Source organism: Pecten maximus, chromosome 1 (genome assembly GCF_902652985.1).
Source record: "Pecten maximus chromosome 1, xPecMax1.1, whole genome shotgun sequence".
Lineage (NCBI taxonomy): Eukaryota > Metazoa > Mollusca > Bivalvia > Pectinida > Pectinidae > Pecten > Pecten maximus.
This window is the reverse complement of record NC_047015.1, coordinates 45,248,352-45,266,173: the sequence shown is the minus strand read 5'-3', so window position 1 is coordinate 45,266,173 and position 17,822 is coordinate 45,248,352. Positions and strand designations below refer to the sequence as shown.

The 17,822-nt window shown below is 35.8% G+C and overlaps 1 protein-coding gene across 2 annotated transcripts in view; it reads left to right on the top strand.

Annotated features, from left to right (window-relative positions):
• The window catches only part of LOC117334950, a 40,812-nt gene extending 24,235 nt beyond the window's left edge, over nucleotides 1-16,577 (top strand). Inside the window, exons 14-26 of one of the 2 annotated variants that reach the window (XM_033894818.1) lie at nucleotides 174-224; nucleotides 3,197-3,270; nucleotides 6,902-6,961; nucleotides 9,841-9,958; nucleotides 10,310-10,431; nucleotides 10,796-10,981; nucleotides 12,249-12,378; nucleotides 12,761-12,843; nucleotides 13,408-13,481; nucleotides 14,258-14,309; nucleotides 14,578-14,664; nucleotides 15,057-15,148; nucleotides 15,671-16,577. In XM_033894818.1, the coding sequence (XP_033750709.1) occupies nucleotides 174-224; nucleotides 3,197-3,270; nucleotides 6,902-6,961; nucleotides 9,841-9,958; nucleotides 10,310-10,431; nucleotides 10,796-10,981; nucleotides 12,249-12,378; nucleotides 12,761-12,843; nucleotides 13,408-13,481; nucleotides 14,258-14,309; nucleotides 14,578-14,664; nucleotides 15,057-15,148; nucleotides 15,671-15,812 (1,271 nt within the window). In that variant the 3' untranslated portion in view covers nucleotides 15,813-16,577. The remainder of the gene's footprint in view (nucleotides 1-173; nucleotides 225-3,196; nucleotides 3,271-6,901; nucleotides 6,962-9,840; nucleotides 9,959-10,309; nucleotides 10,432-10,795; nucleotides 10,982-12,248; nucleotides 12,379-12,760; nucleotides 12,844-13,407; nucleotides 13,482-14,257; nucleotides 14,310-14,577; nucleotides 14,665-15,056; nucleotides 15,149-15,670) is intronic. The other variant, XM_033894826.1, reaches the window with a different exon arrangement.
• The last annotated feature ends 1,245 nt before the right edge of the window (nucleotides 16,578-17,822 follow it).

Sequence of the window (17,822 nt, the reverse complement as noted above, 5' to 3'; positions counted from 1 at the left end):
ATTGTTATTCTCTAGTACTGGTGTCACCTCTGTTACTGCATGTTTACATCTTTGTCACTGTAAACCTGAATGCATGCAAACGTTTGTGAGACCCTACTAATCATCACAGTTAAAGAGTTAATGCCCTTGGTTTGTACACACGACTAACCGGTGTGAGCACCGCCTATGTTTAGATTACGAGGATGAACTAGTGGACCTGAAGAGTGACGACTCTGACAATGAAGGTAAACTGGTAGTCTGGCTTTGTTACAAGACATCACTCACATGCTATGCTGCTTGGCTTTAGTTACTGCTGCTTTACCACTGGACTAGGCTCCGTCTAATTTGATTTACATGTATCTACTTAATTAGTGCTGAAGTTTTCCCATTTGAGAAATTAAGAATTGTTTAATTCATTGATGTATTGTTTTTGCATTTTCACCTTTTTTTGAAGAAAGTTAATAATAATTTAATCTGAATACAAATAAACAACATAGAGTACATTAAATAAAAACAACATAGAGTGCATTTGATGTAAATGACATAGAGTGCATTTGATGTAAACAGCATATACATTTTAGTACAATTAATGTAAACAGCATAAAGATTAAATGTAAACAACAGAGTATGTCTGATGTTAACAACATACAGTCCATTTAATGTAAACAAGACAAAGTCCTTTACTGTAAACCACAGAGAGTACATTTAATGTAAACAACATAGAGTACATTTAATGTAAACAACATAGAGTACATTTAATGTAAACAACATAGAGTACATTTAATGTAAACAACATAGAGGACATTTAATGTAAACAACATAGAGTACATTTAATGTAAACAACATAGAGTTCATTTAATGTAAACAACATAGAGTACATTTAATGTAAACAACATAGAGTACATTTGATAGAATCAGCATAGAGCTCATTCAATGTTAACAACATAGAGTACATTTAATGTAAACATTGTAGAGTACATTTAAAAGAAACAACATAGAGTACATTTAATGCCAACAACATAAAGATTTAATGTAAACAACATATAGTACATTTGATAATCTAAAAGAAATATCAGGACATGACTCGTAATCATCATTTATTACATTTTGGTGTAATAAGATGGTTTTCAATGGAAAACACATTTTAATACCAGTAAATATCATCAACTGGCTTCATGTGATTCTGTCTTAACTAATTAAATAAGTTACAATGATGTAGAGTGGAATGGTCATGATCTTTTGTTTTTATGTGTCTTTGGTTCCTGATGTTTTTGTGAAATATCAATTTTAAGGAATTAACTTTTTTTTGTTTTTTTGTTTGTTTTGTTTTTCAATTTTTGCTGTTGAAGATATTTCTTTATGCAGTTATTACTTTATAACCAAACTTTAGCAACTCATTATACAAGACAATTAGTAAGTTAAATTATTCTATGTACCAGTATTCATCGACATTACAACAACCAAAACCTTCATTTTTTACAGATATTATAGGAGAAACAATCATCCTCATTTTTACAGCATGAGATTTTTCTGTTTCTGGGTATTTTTTTGTGCTTTGTAGAAGACTTCTTTTTTGCTTAAAATCTCCAGTTGATCGTCTTTAGAAAAATTGTTACCTACACAATCTTTTTTTTTTATCAAAATAGCATATTTGTTGACAAAAATAGAAGAAAAGTCAAGGGTCAATAGCTCTTAAATCATCATCAATCTATTTCAATTACCATTTTTCTTTCCAATGATCAAAATGAAAAATAAAACACTGATCAGCCTGTAACAGACTTTTCCTGTCTGGTTTTAACTTGATTGACACATAAACTGGAATAACATTTAAATGTACAGTCATACCGTTCAGTCTTACTGGAATAACATTTTAATGTACAGTAATACCGTTCAGTCTTACTGGAATAACATTTTAATGTACAGTCATATCGTTCAGTCTTACTGGAATAACATTTTAATGTACAGTCATATCGTTCAGTCTTACTGGAATAACATTTTAATGTACAGTAATACCGTTCAGTCTTACTGGAATAACATTTTAATGTACAGTAATACCGTTCAGTCTTACTGGAATAACATTTTAATGTACAGTCATATCGTTCAGTCTTACTGGAATAACATTTTAATGTACAGTCATATGGTTCAGTCTTACTGGAATAACATTTTAATGTACAGTCATATGGTTCAGTCTTACTGGAATAACATTTTAATGTACAGTCATATGGTTCAGTCTTACTGGAATAACATTTTAATGTACAGTCATATGGTTCAGTCTTACTGGAATAACATTTTAATGTACAGTCATATGGTTCAGTCTTACTGGAATAACATTTTAATGTACAGTCATATCGTTCAGTCTTACTTGAATAACATTTTAATGTACAGTCATATGGTTCAGTCTTACTGGAATAACATTTTAATGTACAGTAATACCGTTCAGTCTTACTGGAATAACATTTTAATGTACAGTCATATCGTTCAGTCTTACTGGAATAACATTTTAATGTACAGTCATATCGTTCAGTCTTACTGGAATAACATTTTAATGTACTGTCATATCGTTCAGTCTTACAACCTTACTGATCATTTGATGTCGATGTATCATATGTCTTTGTTTTCCTTTCAGTCTATTGGCAAATGTGCTTGTTTCTTTCTAATATCTACTGTATTTCAGTTTGGGGTGTAGGTATATAGAAACAAAATACAATATGTGTTATAATTTTGATTATCCATCACAAGCTGTCTTGATAGTCATATGATGTTGTTTCTGTGTACATGAGGTATATCAGATTTATCATCATTTTAATATCTCCTTGTGGACAATGTCTCTATATAATAGATACAGAAAACAGAACACTATAATGAATTGTGTTTAACAAGTTTATTTTTCAAGAAGAATATTAATAAGTGAATATGATATTACACATTACATACATATATATATATATAACTGCTGTCAGTGTAACCATATATTTTAATATTGAACCTTTAAAACAGTTGCTAAATGTGTATCTTTTCTGTGTATAGCCATGTATTTCTATATACATGTATATATATATTTTTTATAATGGCTTACCAGGAGTTAGTAATTTATTGGATAAAAAATTCCAACTAATTATCAATGTATTGCAGAGTGACAATATTTTTTCAGGATTTAGATTTTAGCGTTAGAGTGATTTCTATATGTACTGATGCCTGTAATTGCTGTATTTTACAGGAAGTATGTGGAGCAGGATCAAACCCAAGAACAAGAACAGAGAGTACTCCGGACTGAAGTGGGAGAGAGTCAAGGTAATCACCTGTGATATTTCATGTCTGATGTAAGAGTTCAACAGTCATGATGATGTTTATCCAGGTTAAGGTGTTCTCATAGATTGATCACACAGGCCAAGTGTACCTCTTGTTGTTAATAATACCAAGTCTGTGAGTGATATAGACCCACTTTGTCCTTCTGCTTGGTCTTAGATAATATCAGGTGGGTGATATCACAGGGCTTTTTCTGGGGGCTTTTTGGGGCCGTTAATAGGGTCCCATTCCCAATTGAAATTATTTCATATTTAAGCCAAATTCCAAAAATTTGCAGTTTACTTTCCCAATATGAGACAAAAAGGCCCTTTTCGAAACCAGTGAGAAAAAGCCCTGTATCAATCTAGTATTTTCTTATAGATAGTAGGTGAATTACACAGGTCCATTGTGCCTCTTGGTGTTCTCATACTGTATAACATGAAACATTCATTGTTTATAAACTTCCTTTGTTTTCCTGGTTGCTATGGATCTATGAATATAAACACAGCAAATATTGTTATTAGCTCACCTGGCCCGAAGGGCCGGTGAGCTTATGCCATGGTGCAGCGTCTGTCGTCCGGCGTCCGTCGTCCGTCGTCCGTCAACTTTTTCTTTAAATTGCTACTAGTCCTAAAGTATTGAATGGATTTTCACAAAATTTGGTCAGTAACATCCTTGGGGGAAGGGGAACAGAGTTTGTATACATTTTTACTCTGAACCCCCAGGGGCCTGAGGGGCGGGGCCAAATAGGGGAAATAGGGTTACTCCTTTAAATCGCTACTAGTCATAAAGTTATGAATGAATTTGAACCAAATTTGGTCAGGAACATCCTTGGCAGAAAGGGAACAGAGTTTGTATACATTTATACTCTGAACCCCCAGGGGCCTGAGGAGCGGGGCCAAATAGGGGAAATAGGGTTACTCCTTTAAATCGCTACTAGTCATGAAGTTATGAATGAATTTGAACCAAATTTGGTCAGGAACATCCTTGGCAGAAAGGGAACAGAGTTTATATAAATTTTTACTCTGAACCCCCAGGGGCCTGAGGGGCGGGGCCAAATAGGGGAAATAGGGTTACTCCTTTAAATCGCTACTAGTCATAAAGTTATGAATGAATTTGAACCAAATTTGGTCAGGAACATCCTTGGCAGAAGGGGAACAGAGTTTGTATAAATTTTTACTCTGAACCCCCAGGGACCTGAGGGGCGGGGCCAAATAGGGGAAATAGGGTTACTCCTTTAAATCGCTACTAGTCATAAAGTTATGAATGAATTTGAACCAAATTTGGTCAGTAACATCCTTGGCAGAAAGGGAACAGAGTTTGTATAATTTTTTACTCTGAACCCCCAGGGGCCTGAGGGGCGGGGCCAAATAGGGGAAATAGAGTTACTCTTTTAAATCGCTACTAGTCATGTAGTTATGAATGAATTTGAACCAAATTTGGTCAGGAACATCCTTGGCAGAAGGGGAACAGAGTTTGTATAAATTTTTACTCTGAACCCCCAGGGACCTGAGGGTGAACAGAGTTTGTTTAAATTTTTACTCTGAACCCCCAGGGCCTGAGGGGCGGGGCCAAATAGGGGAAATAGGGTTACTCCTTTAAATCGCTACTTGTCATAAAGTTATGAATGAATTTGAACCAAATTTGGTCAGGAACATCCTTGGCAGAAGGGGAACAGAGTTTGTATAAATTTTTACTCTGAACCCCCAGGGGCCTGAGGGGCAGGGCCAAATAGGGGAAATAGAGTTACTCCTTTAAATCGCTACTAGTCATGAAGTTATGAATGAATTTGAACCAAATTTGGTCAGGAACATCCTTGGCAGAAGGTGAACAGAGTTTGTTTAAATTTTTACTCTGAACCCCCAGGGCCTGAGGGGCGGGGCCTAATAGGGGAAATAGGGTTACTCCTTTAAATCGTTACTAGTCATAAAGTTACGAATGAATTTGAACCAAATTTGGTCAGGAACATCCTTGGGGAAAGAGGAACAAAGTTTGTGTAAATCTTTATTCTCAACCCCCAGGGGCCTGAGGGGCGGGGCCAAATAGGGGAAATAGAGTTACTCCTTTAAATCGCGACTAGTCCTAAAGAATTGAATAGGTTTTCACCAAATTTGGTCAGGAACATCCTTGAGGGGAGGGGGAACAGAGTTTATATGAATTTTTACTCTGTACCCCTAGGGGCCTAAGGGGCAGGGCCAAGTAGGGGAAATAGAAATTAGTCTTTTAATTGCTACTTGTCATAAAGTTTTAAATGGATTTTAACCAAATATGGTCAAGAATATTCATTGGAGAAGGGGAACCGAGTTGGTATGATTTTTTACTCTGAATCCCCAGGGGACTGGGGAGCGGGGTCTGATAGGGAAAATAGGGGTTAATCCTTTAAATCGCTATTAATTATTAAGTTACGAATGGATTTGAACCAAATTTGGTCTGGAATATCCTTAGGGGAAGGGGGAAAGAGAGTTTATATAAATATTGACTCTGACCCCCAAGGGGCCTGAAGGGAGGGGCCAAATAGGGGAAATAGAGATTTGAGTTTTAAATGGATTTGAACCCAATTTGGTCAGAAACATCCGTGGTGATGGGGGAACAGATTTTGCATAAATGGTTACTGTGACCCTCAATCCCATAACTATGTATATCATAGCTGGGCATTAAGAGATAAACACAATTCTTATGTAAAAATAGGCCAAAGGGGTTTTCCCCACCCTAAGGGACTTAGTTTCTTTAAACACCATTATGGTGTAAAAATAATCCATATGGTCTTTCAGAGAATACATTTTTGTATATGTATTGACAAATTGAACATGTACATTATTTTGACATTTGGTCAAATCCAACCAGGTGAGTGATACAGGCCCCATGGGCCTCTTGTATTATTGTTCATGTGCTAACCACAAAAGTTAGTATACACAAGATAATTTGAAATCTCCAAACCACAAGAAAAAGTACACATGAACATTTCATATAATACAATACATTTTGACAGTAGGTTAATTACACAGGTCCGGTATACCTCTTGATGTTCTCATAGACATCATGTGAATTACACAGGTCCAGTGTGCCTCTTGGTGTTCTCATAGACATGAGGTGAATTACACAGGTCCAGTGTGCCTCTTGGTGTTCTCATAGACATGAGGTGAATTACACAGGTCCAGTGAGCCTCTTGGTGTTCTCATAGACATCAGGTGAATTACACAGGTCCAGTGTGCCTCTTGGTGTTCTCATAGACATGAGGTGAATTACACAGGTCCAGTGTGCCTCTTGGTGTTCTCATAGACAGTAGGTTAATTACACAGGTCCAGTGTGCCTCTTGGTATTCTCACAGACAGTAAGTGAATTACACAGGTCCAGTGTGCCTCTTGATGTTCTCAAAAACAGTAGGTGAATTACACAGGTCCAGTGTGCCTCTTGATGTTCTCGTAGACAGTAGGTTAATTACACAGGTCCAGTGTGCCTCTTGGTATTCTCACAGACAGAAAGTGAATTACACAGGTCCAGTGTGCCTCTTGATGTTCTCAAAAACAGTAGGTGAATTACACAGGTCCAGTGTGCCTCTTGTTCTCATGGACAGTTGAGTACTAGATAATACATAGCATAGTTTTTTATTAATTTTTCTACCATTAATTCTATATAGACCCTGGTACATTCCAACCTGGTGTCTGAGCGTGCTGAGGAGAGAATGGATGCAGCCAAGGTAACTGCTTTTAGTGTTAAATACAAAATGTTTATGATAATCTATCATGATTTGATATCAAAGCTATGCATTAATTCCTTTTTATGAGGGCTGTTTATATACAATGTATGTATATGTTTTTATTTAATGTTGTTGTAAATAATTCAGATCTTTATCATAAATAAAGATTCAGGTTTGTTGAACATATTTTCTTTATCTGTTTACAAATACAGTGTCGGAAAGATTGCCTTAGAAGCGTTATTCTACTACTGAGTAATATACCGAGTCATTTCTGAATGAGTTATATTACTGAGTCAAGACTGAATGATTTATATTACTGAGCCAATACTGAATGAGTTATATTACTGAGTCAATACTGAATGAGTTATGTTACTGAGCTAAGACTGAATGAGTTATGTTACTGAGTCAAGACTGAATGAGCTATGTTACTGAGCCAATACTGAATGAGTTATATCACTGAGTCATTACTGAATGAGTTATGTTACTGAGTCAATACTGCATGAGTTATGTTACTGAGTCAAGACTGAATGAGTTATGTTACCAAGTCAAGACTGAATGAGTTATGTTACTGAGTCAAGACTGAATGAGTTATGTTACCGAGTCAAGACTGAATGAGTTATGTTACTGAGTCAAGACTGAATGAGTTATGTTACTGAGTCAATACTGAATGAGTTATATCACTGAGTCAATACTGAATGAGTTTATAATGTTACAGAGTCATTACTGAATGAGTTATATCACCGAGTCATTACTGAATGAGTTATGTTACTGAGTCAAGACTGAATGAGTTATATTACTGAGTCAAAACTGAATGAGTTATGTTACTGAGTCAAGACTGAATGAGATATATTACTGTGTCAAAACTGAATGAGTTATGTTACTGAGTCAATACTGAATGAGTTATATTACTGAGTCATTACTAAATGATTTGTATTACTGAGCCAATACTGAATGAGTTATGTTACTGAGCCAAGACTGAATGAGTTATGTTACTGAGTCAAGACTGAATGAGTTATGTTACCGAGTCAATACTGAATGAGTTATGTTACTGAGTCAAGACTGAATAAGTTATGTCACTGAGTCAATACTGAATGAGTTATATCACTGAGTCAATACTGAATGAGTTTATAATGTTAATGAGTCATTACTTAATGATTTGTATTACTGAGCCAATACTGAATGAGTTGTATTACTGAGTCAATACTGAATGAGTTATGTTACTGGGCTAAGACTGAATGAGTTATATTACTGAGTCATTACTGAATGAGTTATGTTACTGAGCCAATACTGAATGAGTTATATCACTGAGTCATAACTGAATGAGTTATGTTACTGAGTCAAGACTGAATGAGTTATATTACTGAGTCAAGACTGAATGAGCTATGTTACTGAGCCAATACTGAATGAGTTATATCACTGAGTCATTACTGAATGAGTTATGTTACTGAGTCAATACTGAATGAGTTACGTTACCGAGTCAATACTGAATGAGTTATGTTACCGAGTCAGTACTGAATTAGTTATGTTACTGAGCTAAGACTGAATTAGTTATATCACTGAGTCATTACTGAATGAGTTATGTTACTGAGTCAATACTGAATGAGTTATATCACGGAGTCAATACTGAATGAGTTTATAATGTTACTGAGTCATTACTAAATGAGTTACGTTACCGAGTCAATACTGAATGAGTTATGTTACCGAGTCAATACTGAATGTGTTATGTTACTGAGCTAAGACTGAATGAGTTATATCACTGAGTCATTACTGAATGGGTTATGTTACTGAGTCAAGACTGAATGAGATATATTACTGAGTCAAAACTGAATGAGTTATGTTACTGGGTCAAGACTGAATGAATTATGTTACTGAGTCATTACTGAATGAGTTATGTCACTGATTCAATACTGAATGAGATATATTACTGAGTCAAAACTGAATGAGTTATGTTACTGGGTCAAGACTGAATGAATTATGTTACTGAGCCAATACTGAATGAGTTATATTACTGAGTCAAGACTGAATGAGTTATATTACTGAGTCAAGACTGAATGAGTTATATTACTGAGTCAATACTGAATGAGTTATGTTACTGAGTCAATACTGAATGAGTTATGTTACTGAGCCAATACTGAATGAGTTATGTTACTGAGCCAAGACTGAATGAGTTATATTACTGAGTCAATACTCAATGAGTTTATAATATTACTGAGTCGTTTCTGAATGAGTTATGTTACTGAGCCAATACTGAATGAGTTATATTACTGAGTAAATACTGAATGAGTTATGTTACTGAGTCATTACTGAATGAGTTATGTTACCGAGTCAATACTGAATGAGTTATATTACTGAGTCAAGACTGAATGAGTTATATTACTGAGTCAATACTCAATGAGTTTATAATATTACTGAGTCGTTTCTGAATGAGTTATGTTACTGAGCCAATACTGAATGAGTTATATTACTGAGTCAATACTGAATGAGTTATGTTACTGAGTCATTACTGAATGAGTTATGTTACCGAGTCAATACTGAATGAGTTATATTACTGAGCCAATACTGAATGAGTTATGTTACTGAGTCATTACTGAATGAGTTATGTTACCGAGTCAATACTGAATGAGTTATATTACTGAGCCAATACTGAATGAGTTATGTTACTGAGTCAATACTGAATGAGTTATGTTACCGAATCAATACTGAATGAGTTATATTACTGAGTCAAGACTGAATGAGTTACGTTACCGAGTCAATACTGAATGAGTTATGTTACTGAGCCAATACTGAATGAGTTATGTTACTGAGTCAATACTGAATGAGTTTATAATGTTACTGAGTCATTACTGAATAGATGATGATTGGCTCTTTGAATTCCACAGCATCTTGGCTTGCTGAGGTGTGGAGACACCATGGTGTTCTATGCCCTCAAGGACCGTATGAAGGGAGATGAAGACAAGCGGGTCCGTTATGAGGCAGCCAAGTCCCTTATTCTTATAGGTATGTAATTATATACTGCAAATCTTTATTTTTTTCTTCAAATTTTGACATGTTTTAGTCTTTATATTTCTTGGTTGAGGTGTTTATTGGTAAAGGAATTACCTGGGTAGGCAGAGTATATGTCATGCACGCAATAGTCTAATAGTGATACCATGTTGATATTTTACATGAAAGGTTTTAGTGGAATATAGGTTAATCCTATGCAGTCAATATGTAAATTTTTTGGCAAGTTTAGGATATTTTTTTATTTAAATTAATGAGTTTATTTACATTTCTATCAATGTTGGGCTGGGGCATGTTTTACAAATATCTTCCTGATTTTAATGTTTTACATTACCCTGATATGTACAGGTTGCTGGGAGGAAGATGTACAGATGGTGATAATTAAATACCTGGCTATAGGAAACACGGAGATCAGACTAGACCTAATCAGGACCATGATCGACGGAAAGAATGTCCAGTATGTCAACAAGGTCAGGACTCGTCACCAAACATTAAATACTGTCATATTTTGGTTAAAATGTGGCATTTAGGATTTTAGTCAAGATGTAATGCAAATATTTAGTAGTTATGGGATTTTTATCAAAAAATAGTATACCAAAATGTGGTATTTGATTTTGGGATTATGTTTTGTTAAAAAAGGAAAAAATTATCATTTCAGATTTTTGTCATATTTTGATGCTAATTTTGTGGACAATTGTATTAAGGGTCTGTATGACTGAGTGATATTATCTAATATCTTTGGTTGGGACTTAATTGTACTGTCATCCTAACATTTTTAGTTTGAATCAAATGAAATATGCAAATTATATATTATCTTTTTAAATATTTTTACAGGGCTTGAGTACTTTTCCTGAACTTGTGAAGATGCTGAGCCATTTTTGTCGAAATCCAGACCCTGATGACCAGATTGCTTTGGATGCTGCGATCCTTCTCGGAAAGCTGTGTGTGGCAGACAACAATGCCAAGGTCAAACTGAAACTGTCGCTGGAGCACAACACAGACTCACATGTCAAAGCTAAGGTTGGTATCACAGGGATCAAAGCCAGGGTGGTAAAAACAAGTGTGGGGGGTCAGAACCAGGATTCAATCCCGGGGGTGGATGGGGTCAGAGGGTTCAGAATCAGGATTTAGAACTAGCAGGGGTTTAGCCAATTTACATCAGAATAATCACAGTGTTTAAACCATTTTAGGGATGGGGTAGGAGATTGGGTGGAATTGTTGGGACAGAACAAATCAGAACCATGTCTGTCAGAACCAGGGAGCAATGGGGAGTAATGAGGAGTAGGGGCCGCAGTGGCCGAGTGGTTAAGGTCCACCGATACTTTAACACTAGCCCTCCACCTCTGGGTTGCGAGTTCGAAACCTACGTGGGGCAGTTGCCAGGTACTGACCATAGGCCGGTGGTTTTTCTCCAGGTACTCCGGCTTTCCTCCACCTTTAAAACCTGGCACGTCCTTAAATGACCCTGGCTGTTAATAGGACATTAAACAAAAACAAACAAACCAAAGCAACGGGGAGATCAGAATCACAAATTTACAGCAGTGTATAATAGAGTTGTTAGAACAACAAGTGGCAGAACCTTTGGGTGTAAGAAAAGTTAAAGAGGCAGTAGAGGGCAATTGGGGCAGAACCAAGGAGTGGAAAGTTGGAGGGCAGAGGCGAGTTAGGGCAAAACCTTGGAGTGGAGGGCTGAGGTGAGTTGGGGCAGGACCACGGATGGCAGAGGTGAGTTAGGGTAGAACCATGGAGTGGAGGGTTGGAGGGCAGAGGTGAGTTAGGGCAGAACCATGGAGTGGAGGGTTGGAGGGCAGAGGTGAGTTAGAGCAGAACCATGGAATGGAGGGTTGGAGGGCAGAGGTGAGTTAGAGCAGAACCATGGAGTGGAGGGTTGGAGAGCTAATGTGAGTTGGGGCAGAACCTTGGAGTGGAGGGTTTGAGGGCTGAGGTGAGTTGGGGCAGAACCATGGAGTGGAGGGTTGGAGGGCAGAGATGAGTTAGGGCAGAACCATGGAGTGGAGGGTTGGAGGGCAGAGATGAGTTAGGGCAGAACCATGGAGTGGAGGGTTGGAGGGCAGAGATGAGTTAGGGCAGAACCATGGAGTGGAGGGTTCGAGGGCACAGGGTCAGACTCAAAGTGGTATAGACAAAAGGATGTAGATCCAAGGAAGTTGGAAATAATGGGTTGGACCCATTGAACTTATGGAAAATTCCCGTTTTGGGAATCTTCAGATAACAGACTAACTTTACAGCATAAAATGTTTTAATTGTTATTTATCTACCTCTACAGTCTCTAGAGATCCTGGTACGGCAGCTGAACTGTACGGACTCGGACATCATACGCAGCATCATTGACATGTTGCGAAAGTCCTTTGTGTGGAAACATCGTGCTTTGGCAGCAGAGCTTCTCATTGTTCTAGGTATCTATAAATAGCAAATCCTTGTCAACCTTTTAGTTATGATATAAGGTCACCATTTTTATGATATCCAGAATACACTGCCAATAACTGCTAGTCATTGGTATTGTTCAGTATAGCAGCATTATGTTTCCATGAACTCCGTCATGTCAAATAGTTTACCAGACTAAAACTGCAGTCAAGGTACAGTACATAGAACACAATGGTATTGTACCTGTAAGTAAATATAGGTATTTGAGTCTCAGTAATGTTCCTGTTAGAATATAATTGTCTTGTACCTGTAAGTAAATATAGATATTTAAGTTTCAGTAATGTTCCTGTTTCTGAAGAAGTAGATAGGAGGATGTTAGAATGTATCAAATACAATGATGTTGTTTATTTATAGGACCTAAACATGTACTCAAGACCTCGGAGGTAGACAACCTGTATGAAGTTTTAGAGAGAAGATTGTGGGACGAACCCATCAAGGTAAGAATATCTTGGTACTGTAACATCATCTCACTGGAAATCTACAGTGAAGAAGATCTAAGCTGCTGTAGCATTTGAATAAAGCGTTATTGCTTTACCAACATTAAAGAACCCAAAGTAAGAAATAAACACACATCAAAGTCCGGTGCTGGAAGTAAAAAGGGTAAATTCTACAGGAAGTTTTAAAACCCCTGTGCTGGTAGATATATGTTTGATTCTGAACATCAAACTTCCACACATGTATTAGATATTGTTCATACTGATGCAATTCCTCCTGCAGCTATGGATTGCCTGTGTAAAATGCATTTCTGTCAATCAGTGTTTGACATATAAATATATACAGAATGACTCAGGTGATTGTCTGGCTGTAGTATCAAAAAAAACTCTCACACAAATAACATTCTTAACTTAAATTTTCTTGAATCTAAAATTTTCCTTTTAGATTTCAAATATTTAGATTTTTTATATTTGAAATCATCTATTGTTTCAAATCAAGATGTGATTTCTCAATATCAGATTTAATTGATAAATGTATAATAAGTATTTTGATCCTTTTCCACACAGGAAGTTCGTGTTGCGGCTGCCAAAGCCTTAACAGCTTTAGGTCTGTTTGGGAAGGCTTGTGAGAAAATAGAAAAGTAAGTAAGAACATGATCGATCTCCTTGTAAGTCGCCTGCCTGTGAAACCGGGTGGACGATAGGTTTCCTCTCTGTCCATCTTTTACGTGTGTATGTATGTAACACCAAAGTTTGTCATCACTCTAGCAGCTTCATTCCTTGAGGAATTTTGATAACTCTTGACACAGTGATAAAGGACCATAATATCATAGACAAGATTGAGTTTCAGGTTTTTGGGTCAAGGTCACTGTAACTATTTTTAGCAGGGGGCTGGTTGGGGACATGTATTGCCTTAGCAATACCAAGGTATGCTTGTTCAGTAATGTATATATTGAGGCCGCAGTATGCCCAGTCGTATCTTAGATTTCATTCTATTACTCAATGTTTCATTTGACTGAAATTTAGGGTATTGAGTGGAATTAAAGGTCTAGTTTTAATCAGATTGAAGTATGGCTAAAGTTTGTGTCTCTAAGAATATAGAATAACTAAACATGGACACTTTTATTTTCTGGCATTCTGTAAACTTTCATCAGTATCTTTCATTGTCTAGTTTGTGTGGTATCTGTTAACTTTCATCCGTATCTTTCATTGTCTAGTTTGTGTGGTATCTGTTAACTTTCATCAGTATCTTTAATTGTCGAGCTTGTGTGGTATATATTCATCCGTATCTTTCATTGTCTAGTTTGTGTGGTATATATTCATCAGTATCTTTCATTGTCTAGTTTGTATGGTATATATTCACCAGTATCTTTCATTGTCTAGTTTGTATGGTATATGACTACATTGTATGTAACAGGAGACTAGAGAATCCAGAAGAGGATGTGAGAGCCCAGGCAGTCATAGCTGTGGTCAGTATTTATAATTCTAAAGAGTCAAAATAATATTTAGCTTTTTTGTTGCTCTAGTAAAGTTTGAAAGAAATAATTGAGAATTTAAATGTTTTGTGAGTTTTAGGCCACTTTTTGTAAAATGGTAAAGATATTTTTTGTAAAATATATTTTTGTAAGTCCACTGGAAACATGAATCCTGAATTTCATTATTTCATACAGAATAGTTGATTTATAATAAAAGTAAAATAAACATGTGGTATTATAAGATGTGGTTTTCTGTATGCAGGGTACACTAGGGATGAAGAATGAGAAAACTACCAGAATGTTGTTGGAGATGTTTGAGTTGGATGCCAGTGACTATGTTCGCCTGATGGTATTTATATTGCTATCTTTCCTGTCCCAAAAATCTGTGAATTGTTAAAGCAGTTTATTTACTAGATAATCTAGATCTTTTCAAGTCACATTTTTCACCTATTTAAAAAAAAATTGTTTTTTTTACCTTTGTTTACATTTTTTTTTCAGATCAGATTGACAAAGTCACACTCCATGACAGTCATTACAACATTCCACTGGCATAATATGATGTACTTTCAAATCATTTTAATTAATAAATCTTTATACCTGTATTTTATGTTCTTTCCTCGTATCTGATGATATTTCAGTAGGTCAAACACATTTGTTAATGCCTTCTCAGGCTGCTTAATTGTTTTTTTTATAATGTTCACGCATTCCAACAATGTGTTCAACATTATTGTTATGTTATAGATTGTGCGGACGTTTGTGGTACTGAACAGTACAGACAAAAGAGTGCTGAGGGCCCTGAAGGAGAAGGAGAAAATAGACGGACCCCTTGCCAGGTATGTCAGATTGTGGTTAAGTTGAAACTACCCCAAATAAAGTCACTACCTTATATAAACAAGTGACTCACGTGTTATTAGCTCACCCCTCGAAGGGCTGCAGTGGCCGAGTAGATAAGGTGTCTCAACACTTTATCACAAGCCCTCCACCTCTGGGTTGCAAGTTCGAAACCTACGTAGGTCAGTTACCAGGTACTGACCGTAGGCTGGTGGTCTTTCTCCGGGTACTCTGGCATTCCACCACCTCCAAAACCTGGCACGTCCTTAAATGACCCTGGCTGTTAATAGGAAGTTGAACAAAAACAAACAAACAAATAGCTCACCCGTGACATTATTAAAGGCATATTGTCATTTTCTATATGGTCTGTAGTTCAAACACAAAGTGTTTGGGAGTTGAGAAAGATTTTTGTAAAATCTAAATTTTACATGTAAATAAATCATGCTATCAATGACCTTTATTTCAGCTAAATGTTATTTTGTCAAAGCTATAACGAAGAAAAAATTTCTGTTAAAAATTTTCAGAGAAGCTAAAAAAGCCTTGAAGACACTGGAGATGTTGAGGGAGCTAGGCACACCACTGGGTCGGCGTACCATGACACCCAATCACAAGGCCGTCACACCAGCCATTAGTAATGTGATACGACCTCTCACTCAGAGTATTTAGGCACCTAGAACTAGCCTATAAATGTTCCAGTAAAACGGAGGACTCATTACTCCATCAAAGACATTACTGTATATCAAAATCAGAAAAAAACATAGCATTTGTGTTGACATCTTTTGTATCCAACTGACACTGTTTTGTTACATGTGGCCTTTAATTCCTTATTGTGTACTTATTTAATAAACAACAGAGGATATCCTTAGTTTATTAATAAATTACAGTAACATTCATATTAAACCTATGATAGTGAGGTTGATCTTTTTCATGACTGCCTTATTAAAGTGTATTGAACCCACAGGGTTATAATGATTTCTTTTTAAAGGTTTGAGATTCTGTGAACTGATCCAGTTTATTCCATTTTCCACGAAATAAAATGTCGAGACAAGGAATCCTGTATTGTGACGAGAAACTGTCAGGGCTGTTTTTATGTCACAGTTGGTAATATCTATATTTTTCATACTTAGCATGAAAAAAAATGAAAAGTTGTTTGTGAAGGCAGAGACAAAGAATATCATGTACAACAAGTATTGGATTCTATGTTTAATGTTTTTGTGACTACACTCTCATATTCAGCAGACTAAAGACTAGTGTATGTAAACTGAGATGGGAGAAATATAGATATCTCTGAAACCTCGAATCTTGCTGGTAGAAATATAATGAAATTTGACCTCTATATAAAAGTGCGTTTTGAAATGTTTACCACGTAACACAGGGTATAATGTGTGACTCGGATAGTTGACACCAAACGTGCCTTCAATTGATATATTTTATATATAAAGTCTGTTTCCTGAAGCATTGATATGCAAGCATGTCTTAAAGGAAGGGAGATAACTTATCAACATTTACAGTGCCAGTAGTGATACACAGCAGTATTGTAAAATTAAATTCTCTCTAAATCATTAAAACATTTCAATGTTATTTCGGTAATAGAAAACACTTCACAACAAATTCTTGTTGATTGTTATACTATTTTATGAGTTTTTATTTTACAAATAATGACAATTTCTGTCCTATTGTCTGTGATAAGTTTTATTTTATGTCATATTAACAATATACCATGACTGTGACCAATTTTTATGTGATAGGCAATTTTAGCCAAACTGCCCCTGGGTGACCTTGTGTGTCAAAAAGTAAAAGATGATTTATATTTTTATTTTAATATTTATAATAAGTGTGTTTTTGTTACGGTATGTTCTGTTGACAAATTGTGTTGTTGTTTGTTGACATTTATTTTGTTACCATGCACTAGTTTGTCAGATGGGTATCTTATTTCCCAGGTTTTGAGACAAATGATATATAAAACTTAATATAAGCATTATTAACTTCATTTTGCACAACCCACCAAGTCATTTTAATGGAGGAAGATCTCACCGAATTCCACTGAGATTCAGTAAGATAAGACTTGTTACTTAGATGGCTAGTTAATTACTGCCATGCCAAATATAATGTGTTATCCACTAAAGTCAACTTGCAACAACACTCTATAGTAATTAACAGAAATCTATATTTGGAAAAAAATTTATTATAACTTATATTTTATGAAAACTATTACTTTTGTTCAAAAATGAAACATTTGTAATTGTACTGCACATTGTGCTCGAATTATGTAGGGATGATTTTGCTTTTGTACCCAATACTTGTTTTGTATGTCAAAGTAACAAGATATTAAATGTTGACTGGTATCATGTGTAATTTCTTGTCTTTGTTACTGGTAAATCTGTGTTTTCCACAAAGGTTATGTGCTGTATTTAGCCCACCATCATCAGATGTTAGACTGTACAAATCACCCTTTGTCCGTCGTCCATCTGTCTGGTCGTTCGTGTTACTTTATTACTGCTTTTTGAAGATAGTACTGCATTGGATCATCCTAACGCATCATATGTAGGTTTCCTTTGAACCCTAATTGTGTAGGTTAGACTAATCGGAAAACTAAATGACTTAAGAGTCCACCATTTTAATTTTGACAGTTGAAGTTTGGTACCACCATTTCTCAGAAAGTGCTAAATGGATCTT